Here is a 13342-nt window from a genome sequence, read left to right on the forward strand (position 1 = left end):
TAACAACCAATAGCTCAGCTCAACTTAAAAAAATAAATAAATAAAAAATAGGCTAGCTGTAATTGGTCATTGCCTGAGAAACTGTGACGTCATCTTTAGGTGGCAGTAAGTGGCAAAATGTCCATCATTTTGAAAATGACATCACAGTCATGACGCATTTGGCACTTCCAGTGCCCAGCATTGTCTTGGTTCAAGCTTGGCTCAGTTGGTAGAGCAACAAGAGAACGTTGGCATCAGGAGTCAGTCGAGGAGAAATTATTGTGTACTTCTCATATTCCTTTTCTTTTTGGCCATCAGCAAGAAGTTGAAACCCATCTGATGGGATTATTTCTTTTTTTTTTTTCTTTTTTTTTTTAAATCGTCTGACGTGAGCCATCGCCTTCTATCACCTTGGACCTCTTGTCCTTTGCATTGGAGGCAGCAGCGAGCGCAGTTTGCGGGCCAACTGCCGCGCCAGCCACATGGACAACCCCTTTGCCAGAAGTCTGCGCCAACAGCGCCACCAAAAGTTCCCTTTGGTCCCCCGCAGGCCTCCCAGCTCCCAGATGAGGCCGCCCAAGTTGCGCGGGAGGCAGTAGCGAGGGACGTCTCGCAAGGCTTCGGGGATGTCCCCGCTGCGGCCCATTCCGCGGAAGTAGACCAAGGCCACGCCTCCGCCTTTGCGCTGGCGCAGCGCCGCCTCCAAGCAGGTCAGAGCGGCCGCGAACACGGGTTCGATGACGGTGGAGGGCTCGTTCTCCATCGCCGGCGTTTGACACTTTCCCCGTCGTGCGGCGCCGCGTGGGGAATCGCCGCCGCTGCGCGCACGCCGCCTCCACTTGCCGTTGGCCTCGGGACTCCAGACGATCAAGACGTTTCCTTGCGCCTCCCGCACGGCCTCCCACTGCCCGTACAGCCACGGCAGCGGGCCCAGGTCCGCTACGCCGCTCTCGGCGTCCGCCCGCTTCTGCGAGCTCGCCGAGCACAGGGCCACGTGGACGGTGGCGCTCAGATCCCCCCGGAGCAGGGAAGCCAGGGCGCACGTGGCCGAAATGTGTGCCGACAGCTCCGACGAGCACACCAGCAGTACCGGCTTCTGGATGGACAGCCAAGCTAACCGTGGGAAAAGAGGAGAGGAAAGTAAGTGTTGCTATTTGAGCAAACGACGCGACTCAACTCGACAATTCCGTGACCCCGACCTTCGGACTCCCCTGTCATTCTTATCCAGGGCCGTTTTTAGGCGCCGCAGATAATTTTGACTGAACCAGAAACAACATGACTATAGTACAAATAAGAGGAATCAGGTGAAAAATAAAGGTGAGCATGTGGCTATTTGAGAAGCTGTTGGCAATGACTGCCCCACTGCACTCGAGCATTTCAGCAACAGAGACTCTCCACACTTCACTTTTTAGCTACTGCTAACAGCATTGAATATAGTGTTCCCAGTCCACGCTACTTCATTGTTCGGTTATTTGTGGATTCACTCGATCGCGGATTTTCATTTGTGACATTGGTAAACCGGTTTCTGCTTAAGGTAAGCCAAACTTCATCATTAGTTTGGTCGTAATTCTACATTTTCTATGCTAAAAGTTACATTTATTAAGTGTATCAAGTGTTTAGAAGGGTTAATAGAGGTGCAACCCCCCCCCCCCGCCGAAATAATTATAAAATTATTTAAAAAAAAAAAAAAAAAAAAGGCAATTCGCAGAAATTCGCTTGGAATTTATCACCAGTGAAAAGTAAGGGAACACTGTCAAGTTATTGTTAAAAGCATTTGATAGCTCAAAAAAAAAAAAAAAAAAAGTCAAGCAAAACGGAAGCCAAGATGCCACAACATCAATTATATTTCTTTTTCAGCTGCCGTTTAGGATTTTTTCTAAAAAATACATTGTGCATGTGTGTTATTTTATAGCAAAAAAAAAAAAAAAAAATCAAAAGAACTAAAGACACCTACAAAGTACGGAAATAAATGTTTGAAATTTAGAGATTACTAAAGTTAGTAAATTTGCGTAATAATTCATTCAATGTATCTTAATCGAAAATGACTCACTTTATGACAACACAGTAACCTTTTTTTCTGCATACAGTTTTTCGTACAGTTTATATATATATATCTATTTTTTGTTTGTTTAATTTTATAAAAATGCTTCATTTGTTTGTGTACCATATTAAAATACTGACGGAAATAACACTGCAAGTCTAATGATGAATTTAGCTTTTCCACAGTAATGTATTCCTTGTATATCTGTCCATCTGCGCATCTCCTAGGCCCTAGGAGATGCGCAGGACCTAGGGGCTAAGCCCCCCGCTTTCAATGAAACCTAGTGACGCCCCTGGATTTACCGTATTTTTACGGCCATAAGACGCATTTTAGTCTTCAATTTTCTGAAAAATCGATGGATGCACCTTTTGCGTGCACAAGTTCCAAAATCTGTAAATGTTGTTGTGCAACTTCAGTAAGCGCTCCGCTTGACTGACTGCATGGGAGGCATTTCTGTGGACACGACACATTGCTTATATATAGCAAATGCGGCCCTGGTTGAGGACTGGCAGGCATGATAAGAACCTGAAAGATGATGTCTTGGTGCTTTGTGAATGGATTATGCATGCTTGGGATAACGTGTCTGCGCTGTTGTTCGAGCTAAGAAATTTTTTTTTTATTTTTTTTTATTTTATGAGTTGAAGATGCCAGAATTTGCACATAATTTTATGTTTTTGTCTGTCTGATGCCACTGTTTTGAAAAAAAAACAACACTAACACTTTATGTTCAAGCAGTTACTCAGTACTTGAGTATTCTTTTCAACGGATATTTTTATTTTATTTTTTTTTACTTGAATTGTTTTATGACTACTTCTTACTGTTACATGAGTAATATTCGGAGGTAAATATGGTGCAAAAATAACTTGTAAAAAAAAATTATACCTGTAGAAAAAATATAAATTTGTATCCGTAAGAGTCATTATTTGTACCTGTAAAAAATGTACCTGTAAAAAATGTACCTGTAAAAAAAATTGTACTGGTAAAAAAAAAAGAAAAAAAAAAAAGAAAATGTGTAATAAAAAAAATTGTATGTAAAAAATCTGTAAATTAAAAAAAAATGTACGAAAAAAAAAATTGTGCCTGTAGAAAAAAAATGTAAATTTGTTCCTGTAGAAATGACAACTTGTAGTCAAAGAAGTCGCCACTAGGTCGCCACGTGACTTTTGCACCAAATTTCTCGCTACAGATGTAGCAGAAAGATTCGTACTTGTAGGTCAGTGATTTGTACGTTTAAAGAAGGGGGCGGGCTCTGGAGGATTTGGGGGGCTGAAGCTCAACCTCATTGGTTGAGCGAACGACAGTGGGTTAATCTCAAAACAGGTACAATTTTTGTATTTTTTTACGTATTTTTTTTTTTTTAAATGTACAGATTTGTTTTTTAAACGAATTATACAAATACTAATTTATACTTTTTTCTACAGGTACATTATTTTTTATTTTTTTTACAAGTTACTTTTGCACCATATTTACCTTCATCGTAACATTATTTTGAAGTAACGCTACTCTTACTTGCCAACTTTTTGGCGAGTCTACCCACCTCTGTAAACGATGCAACTAACCTGTAGCTCCCTTTTTGGTGAGCGAGTGGAGAAAAAAGGCCAAAAGTGCAAGCATGTGGAGAAAAATGACAGCCGCCGCCGCTTGCGCGCCCCATCTGCTGCGAGTGTCTGCACAAACAAAAGGATGAAAGAATGAGTTGAGCAACAATCTGGACTCACAACTGCAATCGGGGTCACACTCACCGTTCGGACACAGAATTCTCCGTCCGTGAAGTGCGGGAAAGGACTGCCACACCTGCACAAGTTCAAGCCGTGAGCCAACAAAGTAAAAGTCGCGTTTTGCATCAGCGACAGACGGGCACTTCTTCAAAGTTACCTGCATGCACGTGAGCTCGGCAGGCCAATCCAGAGGAACCGTGACTCTGCCCTCAGACGCCGCGTCCTGACGAACGGCAAACACAATTCGGAACTTCAATGAAGTCGGACACGGACGTGCTTTCTTGACGTTCACAACTCACCACCGTGACTGCCCAGATGGGCCCTCGGGACGCGCAGTCGCTTCGGCTCGGTACGCACAGCTGAGCCGAGAATGTGGCCGGCGCCAAAGACTCGATGTGCACGGACAGCGCGCGTGGGCCAGCTTCCAGGGAAACGTGCCATGACGACATATCTGCAACACAGAGGCCACGCGTCAGGTGTGCTGACTCGGAGCCGCGACCAGACAGCACACCACCTGGATGACGACGCTGCGTACTCTGGATCACAACGGCATCAACACTTGCACGCCCACTAAGTATGTTCTTGACCCCGGCCAAGAATGAATAGCCTCATTTAATCTAAGTCAGTTCTGAAATTAAGGTACATGAAGGCACTTCAGGAGGTACATGAGATTTTAAAATATATTTTATATGGAACATTTTTGGCAAAAATATCTTTACAATAGCCTTTTTATTTAACCATTTGTGACTGAGAGATCTTCTAATTAGTAGATTAAGACCTTAGCTGTTCACAAACTCTAGCAAATAATTTTCAAACTGGATTGGGGTTTGAATTTCCTGTCCTCTGTCAGTGGATGCGACGTCATCTGCATTCTTTGGCTTTTTGCGCACCATGAGAGTTAACATTGTTTTGGTGCTTTGTGGTGCTGTATTTTGTGTTATGAATTTGATGTTTATTCTATATATTTATTTATTTACTCACCTACTTCTTGTTATTTATTTCATTGATGTAAATTCCATTTACTTGTATACTTGTTTTGTTCTTGTTTTACTTCTTTACTGCATGACTGATTTCTGTTCCATGTACAGCAATACTTGTTTTAAAGTGCTTTATAAATAAAGTTGTGTGTTGTGTATGTGAAGAAGGGTATGTGCAGTTTAAGCTCCATTTTGAACAGCACTAATGCTGTCCCATAAACACACGCACGCACACACAATGAAGGCTTGTACAGTTTGGAAACCTGCCAACGTTAGCTTTGAGTAGATTAATAGCTATTCTGGGCTCCTCCCACACACTCCCAAAAAAAAAAAAAAAAAAAAAAAAAAAAACGCATTCTAGGTTCTTAGAAAACTCTCCTTTGGTGTGATTGGTTGTGTGAATGCTTATTTACACAGTTGTATATTTGAATTTACAATTGTCTGGAAAAAGCCCACCCCCCTCACGCAAAGTCACCTGGGACAGGCTCTTGCTGCCCCGTAACCAGAACGAGGACAAGCCAAATTGAAAAATGGATCAGAACGGAAGCCTACTTGGGATGTATGCTTCTCTAAACCCGCAACAAACGACTTTGACTTACCAGAAAGCAAAAAAAAAACAAAAAAAAGTCTCGAGTGAACTCACCAGGCTGGAAGGGGCAAGAGATGTTGTAGCTGCCATGCAGGGAAAACTACAAGCACAAAACAATGCAGGAAACAAACAAAAAACATTGTCATCCTTGTCCCTTTGTTTCCTTTTAGGAACAATAAAACAAGTTTGACCTGATCACATGACATTTGTGTTGGATGGTTCTCACCTTGACACACATCTGAGGGTGTTTGTCCACTGCTGAGATGTTGAATATCTAAAAAGGGACACGTCAGCCTTCATGAGTTCACCTCCAATTAATAAACACATAAAGATGGATAAGAAGCAACCGGCGAGATAGAATGCTGAGTACCAGGTCCGAGCCGTCTTCCCACGAGTCGAGGGTGGAGTTGAGCAGGTGCGTGCAGACGTGTTGGCGACGCCTCCAGCAGAGGGTAGCCACCACGGGGAAGGTTCGGGCGGGACACTCGGAGCGCCAAATCAAAGTGGACTCGTACAGTGTGACCGTGGAGGACAGCCACACGTCTCCCACGTCTGCGTGTCGACGTTATTAAACATAAACACCCGCCCAAGCCAAAACAATGTGGAGCTAACTCATCAATCGTCGAGCGTACTCACCTGGCAAAGGGATGTTTTGTAACGGACACATGCTTTTGCGGAGGGTGTCGCCGTGCAGGAAATAAACCTGCCGACACAAGAGGGAATTCTTCAGTTCATTCTTCAGTGCCCACTTCCAAACAGGCTGCCAACATAGCTCGCCGGCGGCGCGGCTTAAAATCATTTGCTCACAAATGAGCATTTATTCATTACATAACTCTCTGCTGCGCATATCTACTACACCAGTGTTGTACAGTGACCGGCAGAACACTTCAATGCTCTTCCACTAGAGGGCGCAATCTGCCCATTCAAATAATTAAGCACAAACTGCTTCACACAGGAAACGCAAGTGTTGCCAACTTGGCGACTTTGTCGCTAAATCTGGCGACTTTCCAAAGCCTCTTGGTGACTTTTTTTATTTTGTCAAAAGTAACTAGCAACAAATCTTGCGACGTTTTCTGGTGTTCTCTGTCTTTTACTCACTTGTTGCGTCTCCCACTACGTAATCCTACAACGGCCATTACAATCACATGCAAATAGCTAATTATACAAATGAGGCGATGATGTCATTGAGTGACTGCTAGCGACTTTTACGACAGCAATACTTTCCTGACTGAGAAGTTGGCAGCACTGCAAGTAAAGCAGACAAACCCAATGTCACTGACACACACACACTGAAGCGCTAGCATACTTAACACTAGAGGATTGATTCAAAACAAAACTAATCAATAAAATAAAGTCAATGAAAGATATGACAATAAAATATCAAATTCAATTCATAGCAAATTTAAAAAGTTAGCAACAAAAAGAGAAAATAAACAACTAAAATGATGCACTAAAAAGGACAAAAAGGAGAATAAAAAGACTTCAAAATATCAATTTCAGAAGATATGGTATAATAACATTACATCCAAAGCTAGGATAAAAAACAAGTTTGATGTTTGCCTTTAGAAAATATAGAGAAAAGCAGCCACTGTCAAACGCTCAGAAAGTTTTGTTGCTGTTGCCAATCATACAAAACATCTTTAAAGTGACAAAAGTGCCAACATTTCACATGGAGGAAGTCCATAAACTTTTGGGGACATATGGGTTGAATGATAATGTCTCATGAGAGTTTTTCTCATGTCGAATATGTTCCTTCAATAAAGCCGGAGAAACATTGAGCAAAAAAGAGACGGGCAAGACTGTGTGTTTGTGTGCTTCCAGATGAACGTTCTTCCTTCCGCCAGATGGCAGAAGGTCAAATCAAGCCTGTTGCTATTCACACAACAGAATCACGCTAACGTCAGCTCATTAGGTCTACGTTTCACATTCAAGCTCCATTTGTGAGCAAACCGAGACAAGATCATCATCATCCTGATTGGACTTTTTGTTTGGGGGTGTGTCTTTGGCCGAACAGACGATGGCAAACAGAGCCATAGAATGTTGGCGCACAGCAAGCTCATGTATGAAAACCAGTCGGAGGCGAACATACTTGTACACAGACACACGGGAGCACGTGCGGGATGTTGAGAATCGCCGAGCGGGACCGAGCTGGATCGATCTAAAAACACAAAAGGAAAAAGTTGACGTTTTGGCGCTGAAAAGTTTGGCCGTGCGCCGGTGACGCTTACGACGGTTACGCTGGAATGCGAGCGTTGAACACAGTAGTGCGCACTCTGCTTGTAGCACCACCTGGCGGCGACTCGATTCTCCGAGTCCACCGTGACGTTGATGGATTTGGACGCAGCATCCACAGACAAAGAGAAGCTGGGCGCGGGATCTGAATCAGGTCACACGGAAATTGAGATTCAGCTAAGAAAAAAACAAACAAAACAAAAAAACAAGCATATGCATGACATGACAGAAAGGGGAGATTTTTATTCTCAAGCTTCCTCAATCATTTACTGGCCCAGAAAAGTCAATGATTGCCTTCTACAAGGAAGTTAAGTTGCTGTTTCACACCAATGGAACAAAATATCTTTTGTTTCCGTGGAACTGATGACGACCAAATGTTGCCGCACTGATGTCAAATTCTACTCAGTACAATCTTCGTCGACAAAAATTCTTCCCCGTGACGACATTGGAGCAACATAAGAACAAATCTTTCCGTCCCGACTGCATTGCTGCTTCCACATGAAGTACAAGTGACGCTTCTCACTCAAGTTACAACTGGGCAACATGGCAGCTTTTGTTCTGTTTCAGTGCGGCCCTGACGATGCCTTAGCTGGCTTCGCGCCAGCGCCTGATTTAAGGGAGAAGTCAACCCCCGAATTTTTTTTTTAACAATATGTTCTAAGCAGCCCCACTAGTCTAAATATGGTATTCTGGTTAATATTGCGTTAGTGGAATATAAATTAAGCAGCAAAATCCAGCAGTTTTATCAATAACAGAAGGCGGCCATTTTGTCACTTCCTGTCGAGTGAAAATGACATTACAGTTGCTCAGATAACAACCAATCACAGCTCCGCTTCAAAAAACAAGTGAGCTGTGATTGGTCGTTGCCTGAGCCCTGAGCAACTGTGATGTCATCTTCAGTCGACAGCAAGTAGCAAAATGGCCGCCCCTTGAGATGGATAAAAATGGCTGGATTTTGCTTTATAACTCTTATTCCATAAATGTAATATTAATTAGAATGTCATGTTTAGATTTGTGAGGTCACATATAACATATTTTTGTCAAGAAATGCTGAAAGTTGACTTCCACTTTAAGAGTTCAGTGTTTTCACCAGTGGTGGTTGTTGTGATGTCAACAACTGTGATGTCATTTTCACTCGTCAGCAAGTGGCAAAATGGCCGCCTTGTGGAATTGATAAAAACTGCTGGATTTTACTGCTTAACTCATGTTCCATTAACACAATATTAACCAGAATATGATATTTAGACTGGTGGGGCTGCATAGAACATATTATTGTCAAGAATTTGTTTAGGGTTGACTTTCTCTTTAAACAGCCTTCCGTGACTAGCATGTCGTGCCGAAGAGGCGCACACGTTACCTGCTAGAGTGTAGTTGACGCTGCAGCGCACCGACGCGGCGCTGTAGGACACGGTGACAGGAAGCCGCAACTTGGCCTCTACGCAGTCGCAAAGCAGCTCCCACTGTAAGAAAACAGCAAAACGCCTCGTGAGGACGGTTAGCACCGCGCGGGTGAGCAACATGCCCAAACGGAGGTGCACTATTACCGAGGTCAAAGTGTTGTTGCCGCGTTGCCCGAGCGGGTCAGAGCTCTCGTGACACCACACTCGGATTTCATTTCCGTTCTTCTTGGTGTGCCACTACACATGCATAAAACACATGACGGTGATTATGATGATGATGATGATGATGATGATGAAGACCATAGGGACACAACAAAGAGCGATGAGAGGCCAAACCTTTTTCTTTGTTCTCTTGTGTTTGACGACGGGCCGGATGATCTCTTTTGTCAGGGACACGATTTCTATGGTGGGGGCCTGACTCAAATCTGGAACAATCACACCTTTCACTTTATTCCGCAACAACAACTACAATTACGATGCTACAACTAGTCTTATGGAAATAGCACACTGGCTTTTTGCAATATTTCATTTATTCAACATTTTTTTCCCCCAAAAAAATATGTGGGCAAGGCACTTTTTCCAGTGTGACTCGACTCTGGAATTATCTCACAATTGTCATGTTTCAGTTATGGGGGTTGGGTTTTGGTTTAGATTTGGGTGTTTATTTTGTCTTTTGTCCGGTTTTGTCTCCCCTAGTCTCGTCACAGTTAACCTCATCCACCTGTGTGTGTCTCCCCTCCTATGTGTTGCTAATTAGTGCCCTCTGCCTGGTGTGTTTCCCAGGTGTGTCTTGTTAGTGTCTCGTTAGTGTTGTATTTAGTGAGTGATGTTTGTTCACGCGTCCTGTCCTGTCCTGTCCTTTGTTAGTAACGATTGCTATCTGGTCAAGATTCTCCACGTCAACTCTAGTCCTCCACATGTTCTGCCAAGTCTGTCCACGTTGAGTCCGCTCACGTCCCATCCGATCTTCTACTTGGTTTCAGTCAATAAAGTTATTCTTCTTCCTGCCTTTCTCCCTGCTTGGTTTCTCTGCCTTTAGGTCCATCCATACTCCACGTACCACAACAATTTTACAAACTTTTCATAGTCACGCTTGTATTTACAATTCCGAACACCCGGGCATTGCAGATATTTCCGCAATGCAAATGTTTCCTTTACACGGTGAAAGCAAACGGCGTACTTTATTATTTTTGCCTCACCTGTGACTAGCATACAAACCAGACAAGTTGTTACAGCTGTCAAACGACATTTTTCATCACATTTTGAATAAGCTTCCTCACAAATCAAAATTACAAATGATCCAAAGCCAAATGCTTTTGAATCAGCGGAGAGCTTCAATTTAACCGAGTTGACCGCCATTTTGACTTGTCACGTAAGGTATGAATTGTCAATAAGAGCATAATAACATGCGTTTTGTTGGACGCCCTCTTGAGGTACGCTAAAGAATTGCTGCCTAAATGCACTTCAGTCGTTTTCCACATTTGTAGTTCAGTACATTGGCATGTCATCTGTCAATTCAGTCTGTTTATATGTGTGTGTTTTCTCTTGTTTTGGATAAAAACATAAGCCTACCACACTACTGTATTTGATTGTTGTCACAATGTGGTACGGTGGAGGATTTACTAAGTGGCACAAACTATTAAATTAGCCAACATGCTCATTTAGCCAAAAGTTCACAAGTTGTTTTACTGCTTCCTACTTCAAATGTGCAAAATTCAAAGAAGTTGCACGTGCATAGTTCACTTTTCAACGAAGGCTTCGAATGATGAGGGCAAAGTGACAACTAACGCATCAACGAACTCATGCCCACTTCCACCTGTGAAAGCCTCAAAACGAGAGGCTTTTCCCACTGGGCATGCATGCAGCCTTGCACTTGTACCTGCATGTGGAATCCAAGCTCGGACGGTGACACATCTGCTGTTGAACGGGTGGCGGTCGGTCTCGACGGGGCAGCCGTCCACCGCCTTGTCAACTGCAAATCACAAGTAAACAGACGTCATGTCGACAACAAGATCCGTTAAATAGTCAAGACTTTTGACTCACCGTTTTCATGGGCCCTCTAGAGTGGAGTAAGAAGAAACACAAACAAGGATTATTATTATGATTATAGTTGTTTTAATAGTTGCTTGAAATGCTATCGCTCGTATTGGAAAATCACAACACAACAGTTTATGTACAGGTGGCACAATATTGTTAGACTATCTGACATTAAGCTCACATTGGTGGAAGTAAAATGTCTCATCACAACCATATTTGATCAGAATTCCTTCAACATTTAATGCAATGGACAAACGAGGCACAGACATCACTTTTGTTTGGCATGTTTTGTTTTGTTTTTTAAACAAGTTTACAAAAATAAAAGTAGGCTACAACTCTTCAGTGTCTGGGGATATTAAAAAGAAGAAGAAAAGATGGAATTCCTAAAAGCTGTTTTTTGGGGGGGTTCAGTGCCCCCGCAGATTATCAAGAAAACATGAGAGAGAGAAAAAGGATTGAAGTCGGCTTATAAATTTAAATATTGGGAGCTCTTATTGTTGTGTTCGAGTTATTAGTCCAAACAAATCTCATGATTTTGTAAATGAAAGGAACAAGGCGGTTCAAGTCATTTTAGAAAAAAAAAAAACGTTAACCCGGGCAATCGACTTTGGACATTGCACTTGGATCGTGCATGTAGCAACAGACGCCATCATCGGTGGGTCGATACTTTACTAACTCACCTGGCACGAGAAACTTGCGCGTCCGCGGGGGAGCAGAAGCAGACGGAACAGAAGCCAGACGGAGAAGAGCGAGCCCACGCGACCGCGTTCCAGTCGCATCGCAGCTTGCAAAGAAGAAATAATGCACACGCTCAAGTGAAATGACAACAACAAGCGTCTCGTGGGCCGTGGGGCTACAAGAAGGTGGTGGGCGTGGCCTCGGACTACTTTCTGACCGCCTCATCTCACGCCATCTACACAATGAAAAGAAAACATGCATACATTAACAACAACAACAAAACCCTCTCGGTTTAATTCTCATACCGTTTTTCTTTTCTTTTTTTCCTGTACGAGAATAGTGTAATTGCATATCCACTACAGTAGGTGGTAGTGGCACTCTCAGTGCGCAAGGAATATTAGCTCTTCAAGGCATACACGTGTATAGCTATTTTATAAACAAATTATGCTATTTATAGCTGCAGCGGAAAGTTGGGCGTCCACGAAATAGTTTTTCTCTCTTGGGCGTTATGGCACAAAAAATAACTGAGAACAACAAATTATATTTGTTCTCCAAAACGTACACATACTCACAATAAACTATGCTGGGCTGAGGTTGAGGGTTCGAATCCAGTCTGCATGAAGTTTGCATGTTCTTCACGTGTTCAAGTGGCTTTTTTTTCCCAGTTACCTATAGTTTCCTCCAAATTACCAAAATAATTTTTTTTTAAAATGCATGCTAGCTTTATTGAAAGGCTGCTTCCTGAAAACTTTGCAAATCCTAACCAAACATTTTTTTATTTTTTGCTGTTTGGTTTTGTTTGCCTAGGTGTGCGTGTGAGTGTGGATGGTTGTTCGTCTCTGTGTGCCCTGCGATTGGTTGGCAACCAGTCCAGGGTGCCCCCTGCCTACTGCCCAGAGCCAGCTGAGATAGGCGCCAGCAGCCCCCGCGACCCTTGTGAGGAATAAGCGGTCAAGAAAATGGATGGATGGATGGATGGTTTTGTTTGCAAGAAAGCGGCCAACACCTGCATACCTGCAGAGAGCATGCAATTGCAAACGCCACACCTGAATGCACAAGAGCCACAAATTTTACAAACTATTCCAAAGCAACAACTTTGATATGCGGACCAGTCGCCCTCCGTAACGATTAATTCCAGGTCCCGTGCCATTGACTTTCACATTGTTGTTAATCTTGGATGTCCTTTTTTCGGAGTTTGCAGTCAGACAGTTTGGGTTGGTAAAGCCAGGATAACCCTTGCACGCAAATTGTACTTGCTGCAAAATGCCTGACAGTTGAGATGGCTGGATTTCACAGATATGTAATAGCTGACATCTAGCTGACGTCACTGCTTAGCTCCCGCTCTGCTTCCCGGAGGAGCCCCCCAAAACAAATGAATGTAGAGAGCTTGATTTTCGGCGAGCGTTTTCGTTAAAACGAGGGAAATATGTCGTGTCAAAAAAAAAAAAAAAAAAAAAAAAGACAAAACACTATACATGACTGCGACTCATTGAAACCAGCCGTTTGGAGCCGCTCTACCAAAAAAAAAAAAAAAAAAAAAAAAAAAGGGGGAGTTTGTTGGGGAAGTGGAAGCTTAAGGTAGGCCAATGTTGTTTTTGGTTGAAACAGTACGTCGATCACTACTTTCATGGTGTAAATTGTCATTCATTAAGTCGTTTGTGTCCAGATATACTCGTCTTGCTGTATATTGA

General features: G+C 43.0%; 1 protein-coding gene across 2 annotated transcripts; it reads right to left on the reverse strand.

Annotated features, from left to right (window-relative positions):
* Nucleotides 1-24: 24 nt before the first annotated feature.
* On the reverse strand, nucleotides 25-11855 carry LOC144013868 (interleukin-17 receptor E). 2 transcript variants are annotated; one of them, XM_077513201.1, is made up of 17 exons: nucleotides 11654-11855; nucleotides 10980-10995; nucleotides 10816-10908; nucleotides 9273-9361; nucleotides 9081-9173; nucleotides 8894-8996; nucleotides 7533-7681; nucleotides 7394-7462; nucleotides 5941-6007; nucleotides 5675-5856; nucleotides 5531-5578; nucleotides 5359-5404; nucleotides 4038-4189; nucleotides 3896-3961; nucleotides 3763-3814; nucleotides 3580-3687; nucleotides 386-1092 (listed from the first exon to the last, which is right to left on the reverse strand). In XM_077513201.1, exons 1-17 carry the CDS (start codon nucleotides 11750-11752, stop codon nucleotides 386-388), a joined length of 2139 nt encoding a protein of 712 aa, XP_077369327.1. In that variant the 5' UTR covers nucleotides 11753-11855. The 2 variants fall into 2 exon arrangements, with proteins under 2 accessions (XP_077369328.1, XP_077369327.1); XM_077513202.1 differs by lacking the exons at nucleotides 9273-9361; nucleotides 10980-10995 and having other exon boundaries at nucleotides 25-1092.
* Nucleotides 11856-13342: the final 1487 nt, after the last annotated feature.

The sequence above is a fragment of the Festucalex cinctus genome, chromosome 2 (genome assembly GCF_051991245.1).
Source record: "Festucalex cinctus isolate MCC-2025b chromosome 2, RoL_Fcin_1.0, whole genome shotgun sequence".
NCBI classification, from domain to species: Eukaryota; Metazoa; Chordata; class Actinopteri; order Syngnathiformes; family Syngnathidae; genus Festucalex; species Festucalex cinctus.

What these genes read in the sequence shown, in the direction of transcription:
- LOC144013868 (XM_077513201.1), bottom strand. Translation starts at nt 11,752, where the DNA reads ATGCGACTGGAACGCGGTCGCGTGGGCTCGCTCTTCTCCGTCTGGCTT. An exon ending in CCATCTGGGCAGTCACGGTG is followed by an intron (nt 3,962 to 4,037) that starts GTGAGTTGTGAA and finishes GCCGTTCGTCAG; the next exon opens with GACGCGGCGTCTGAGGGCAG. An exon ending in GAGAATTCTGTGTCCGAACG is followed by an intron (nt 3,688 to 3,762) that starts GTGAGTGTGACC and finishes TTGTTTGTGCAG; the next exon opens with ACACTCGCAGCAGATGGGGC.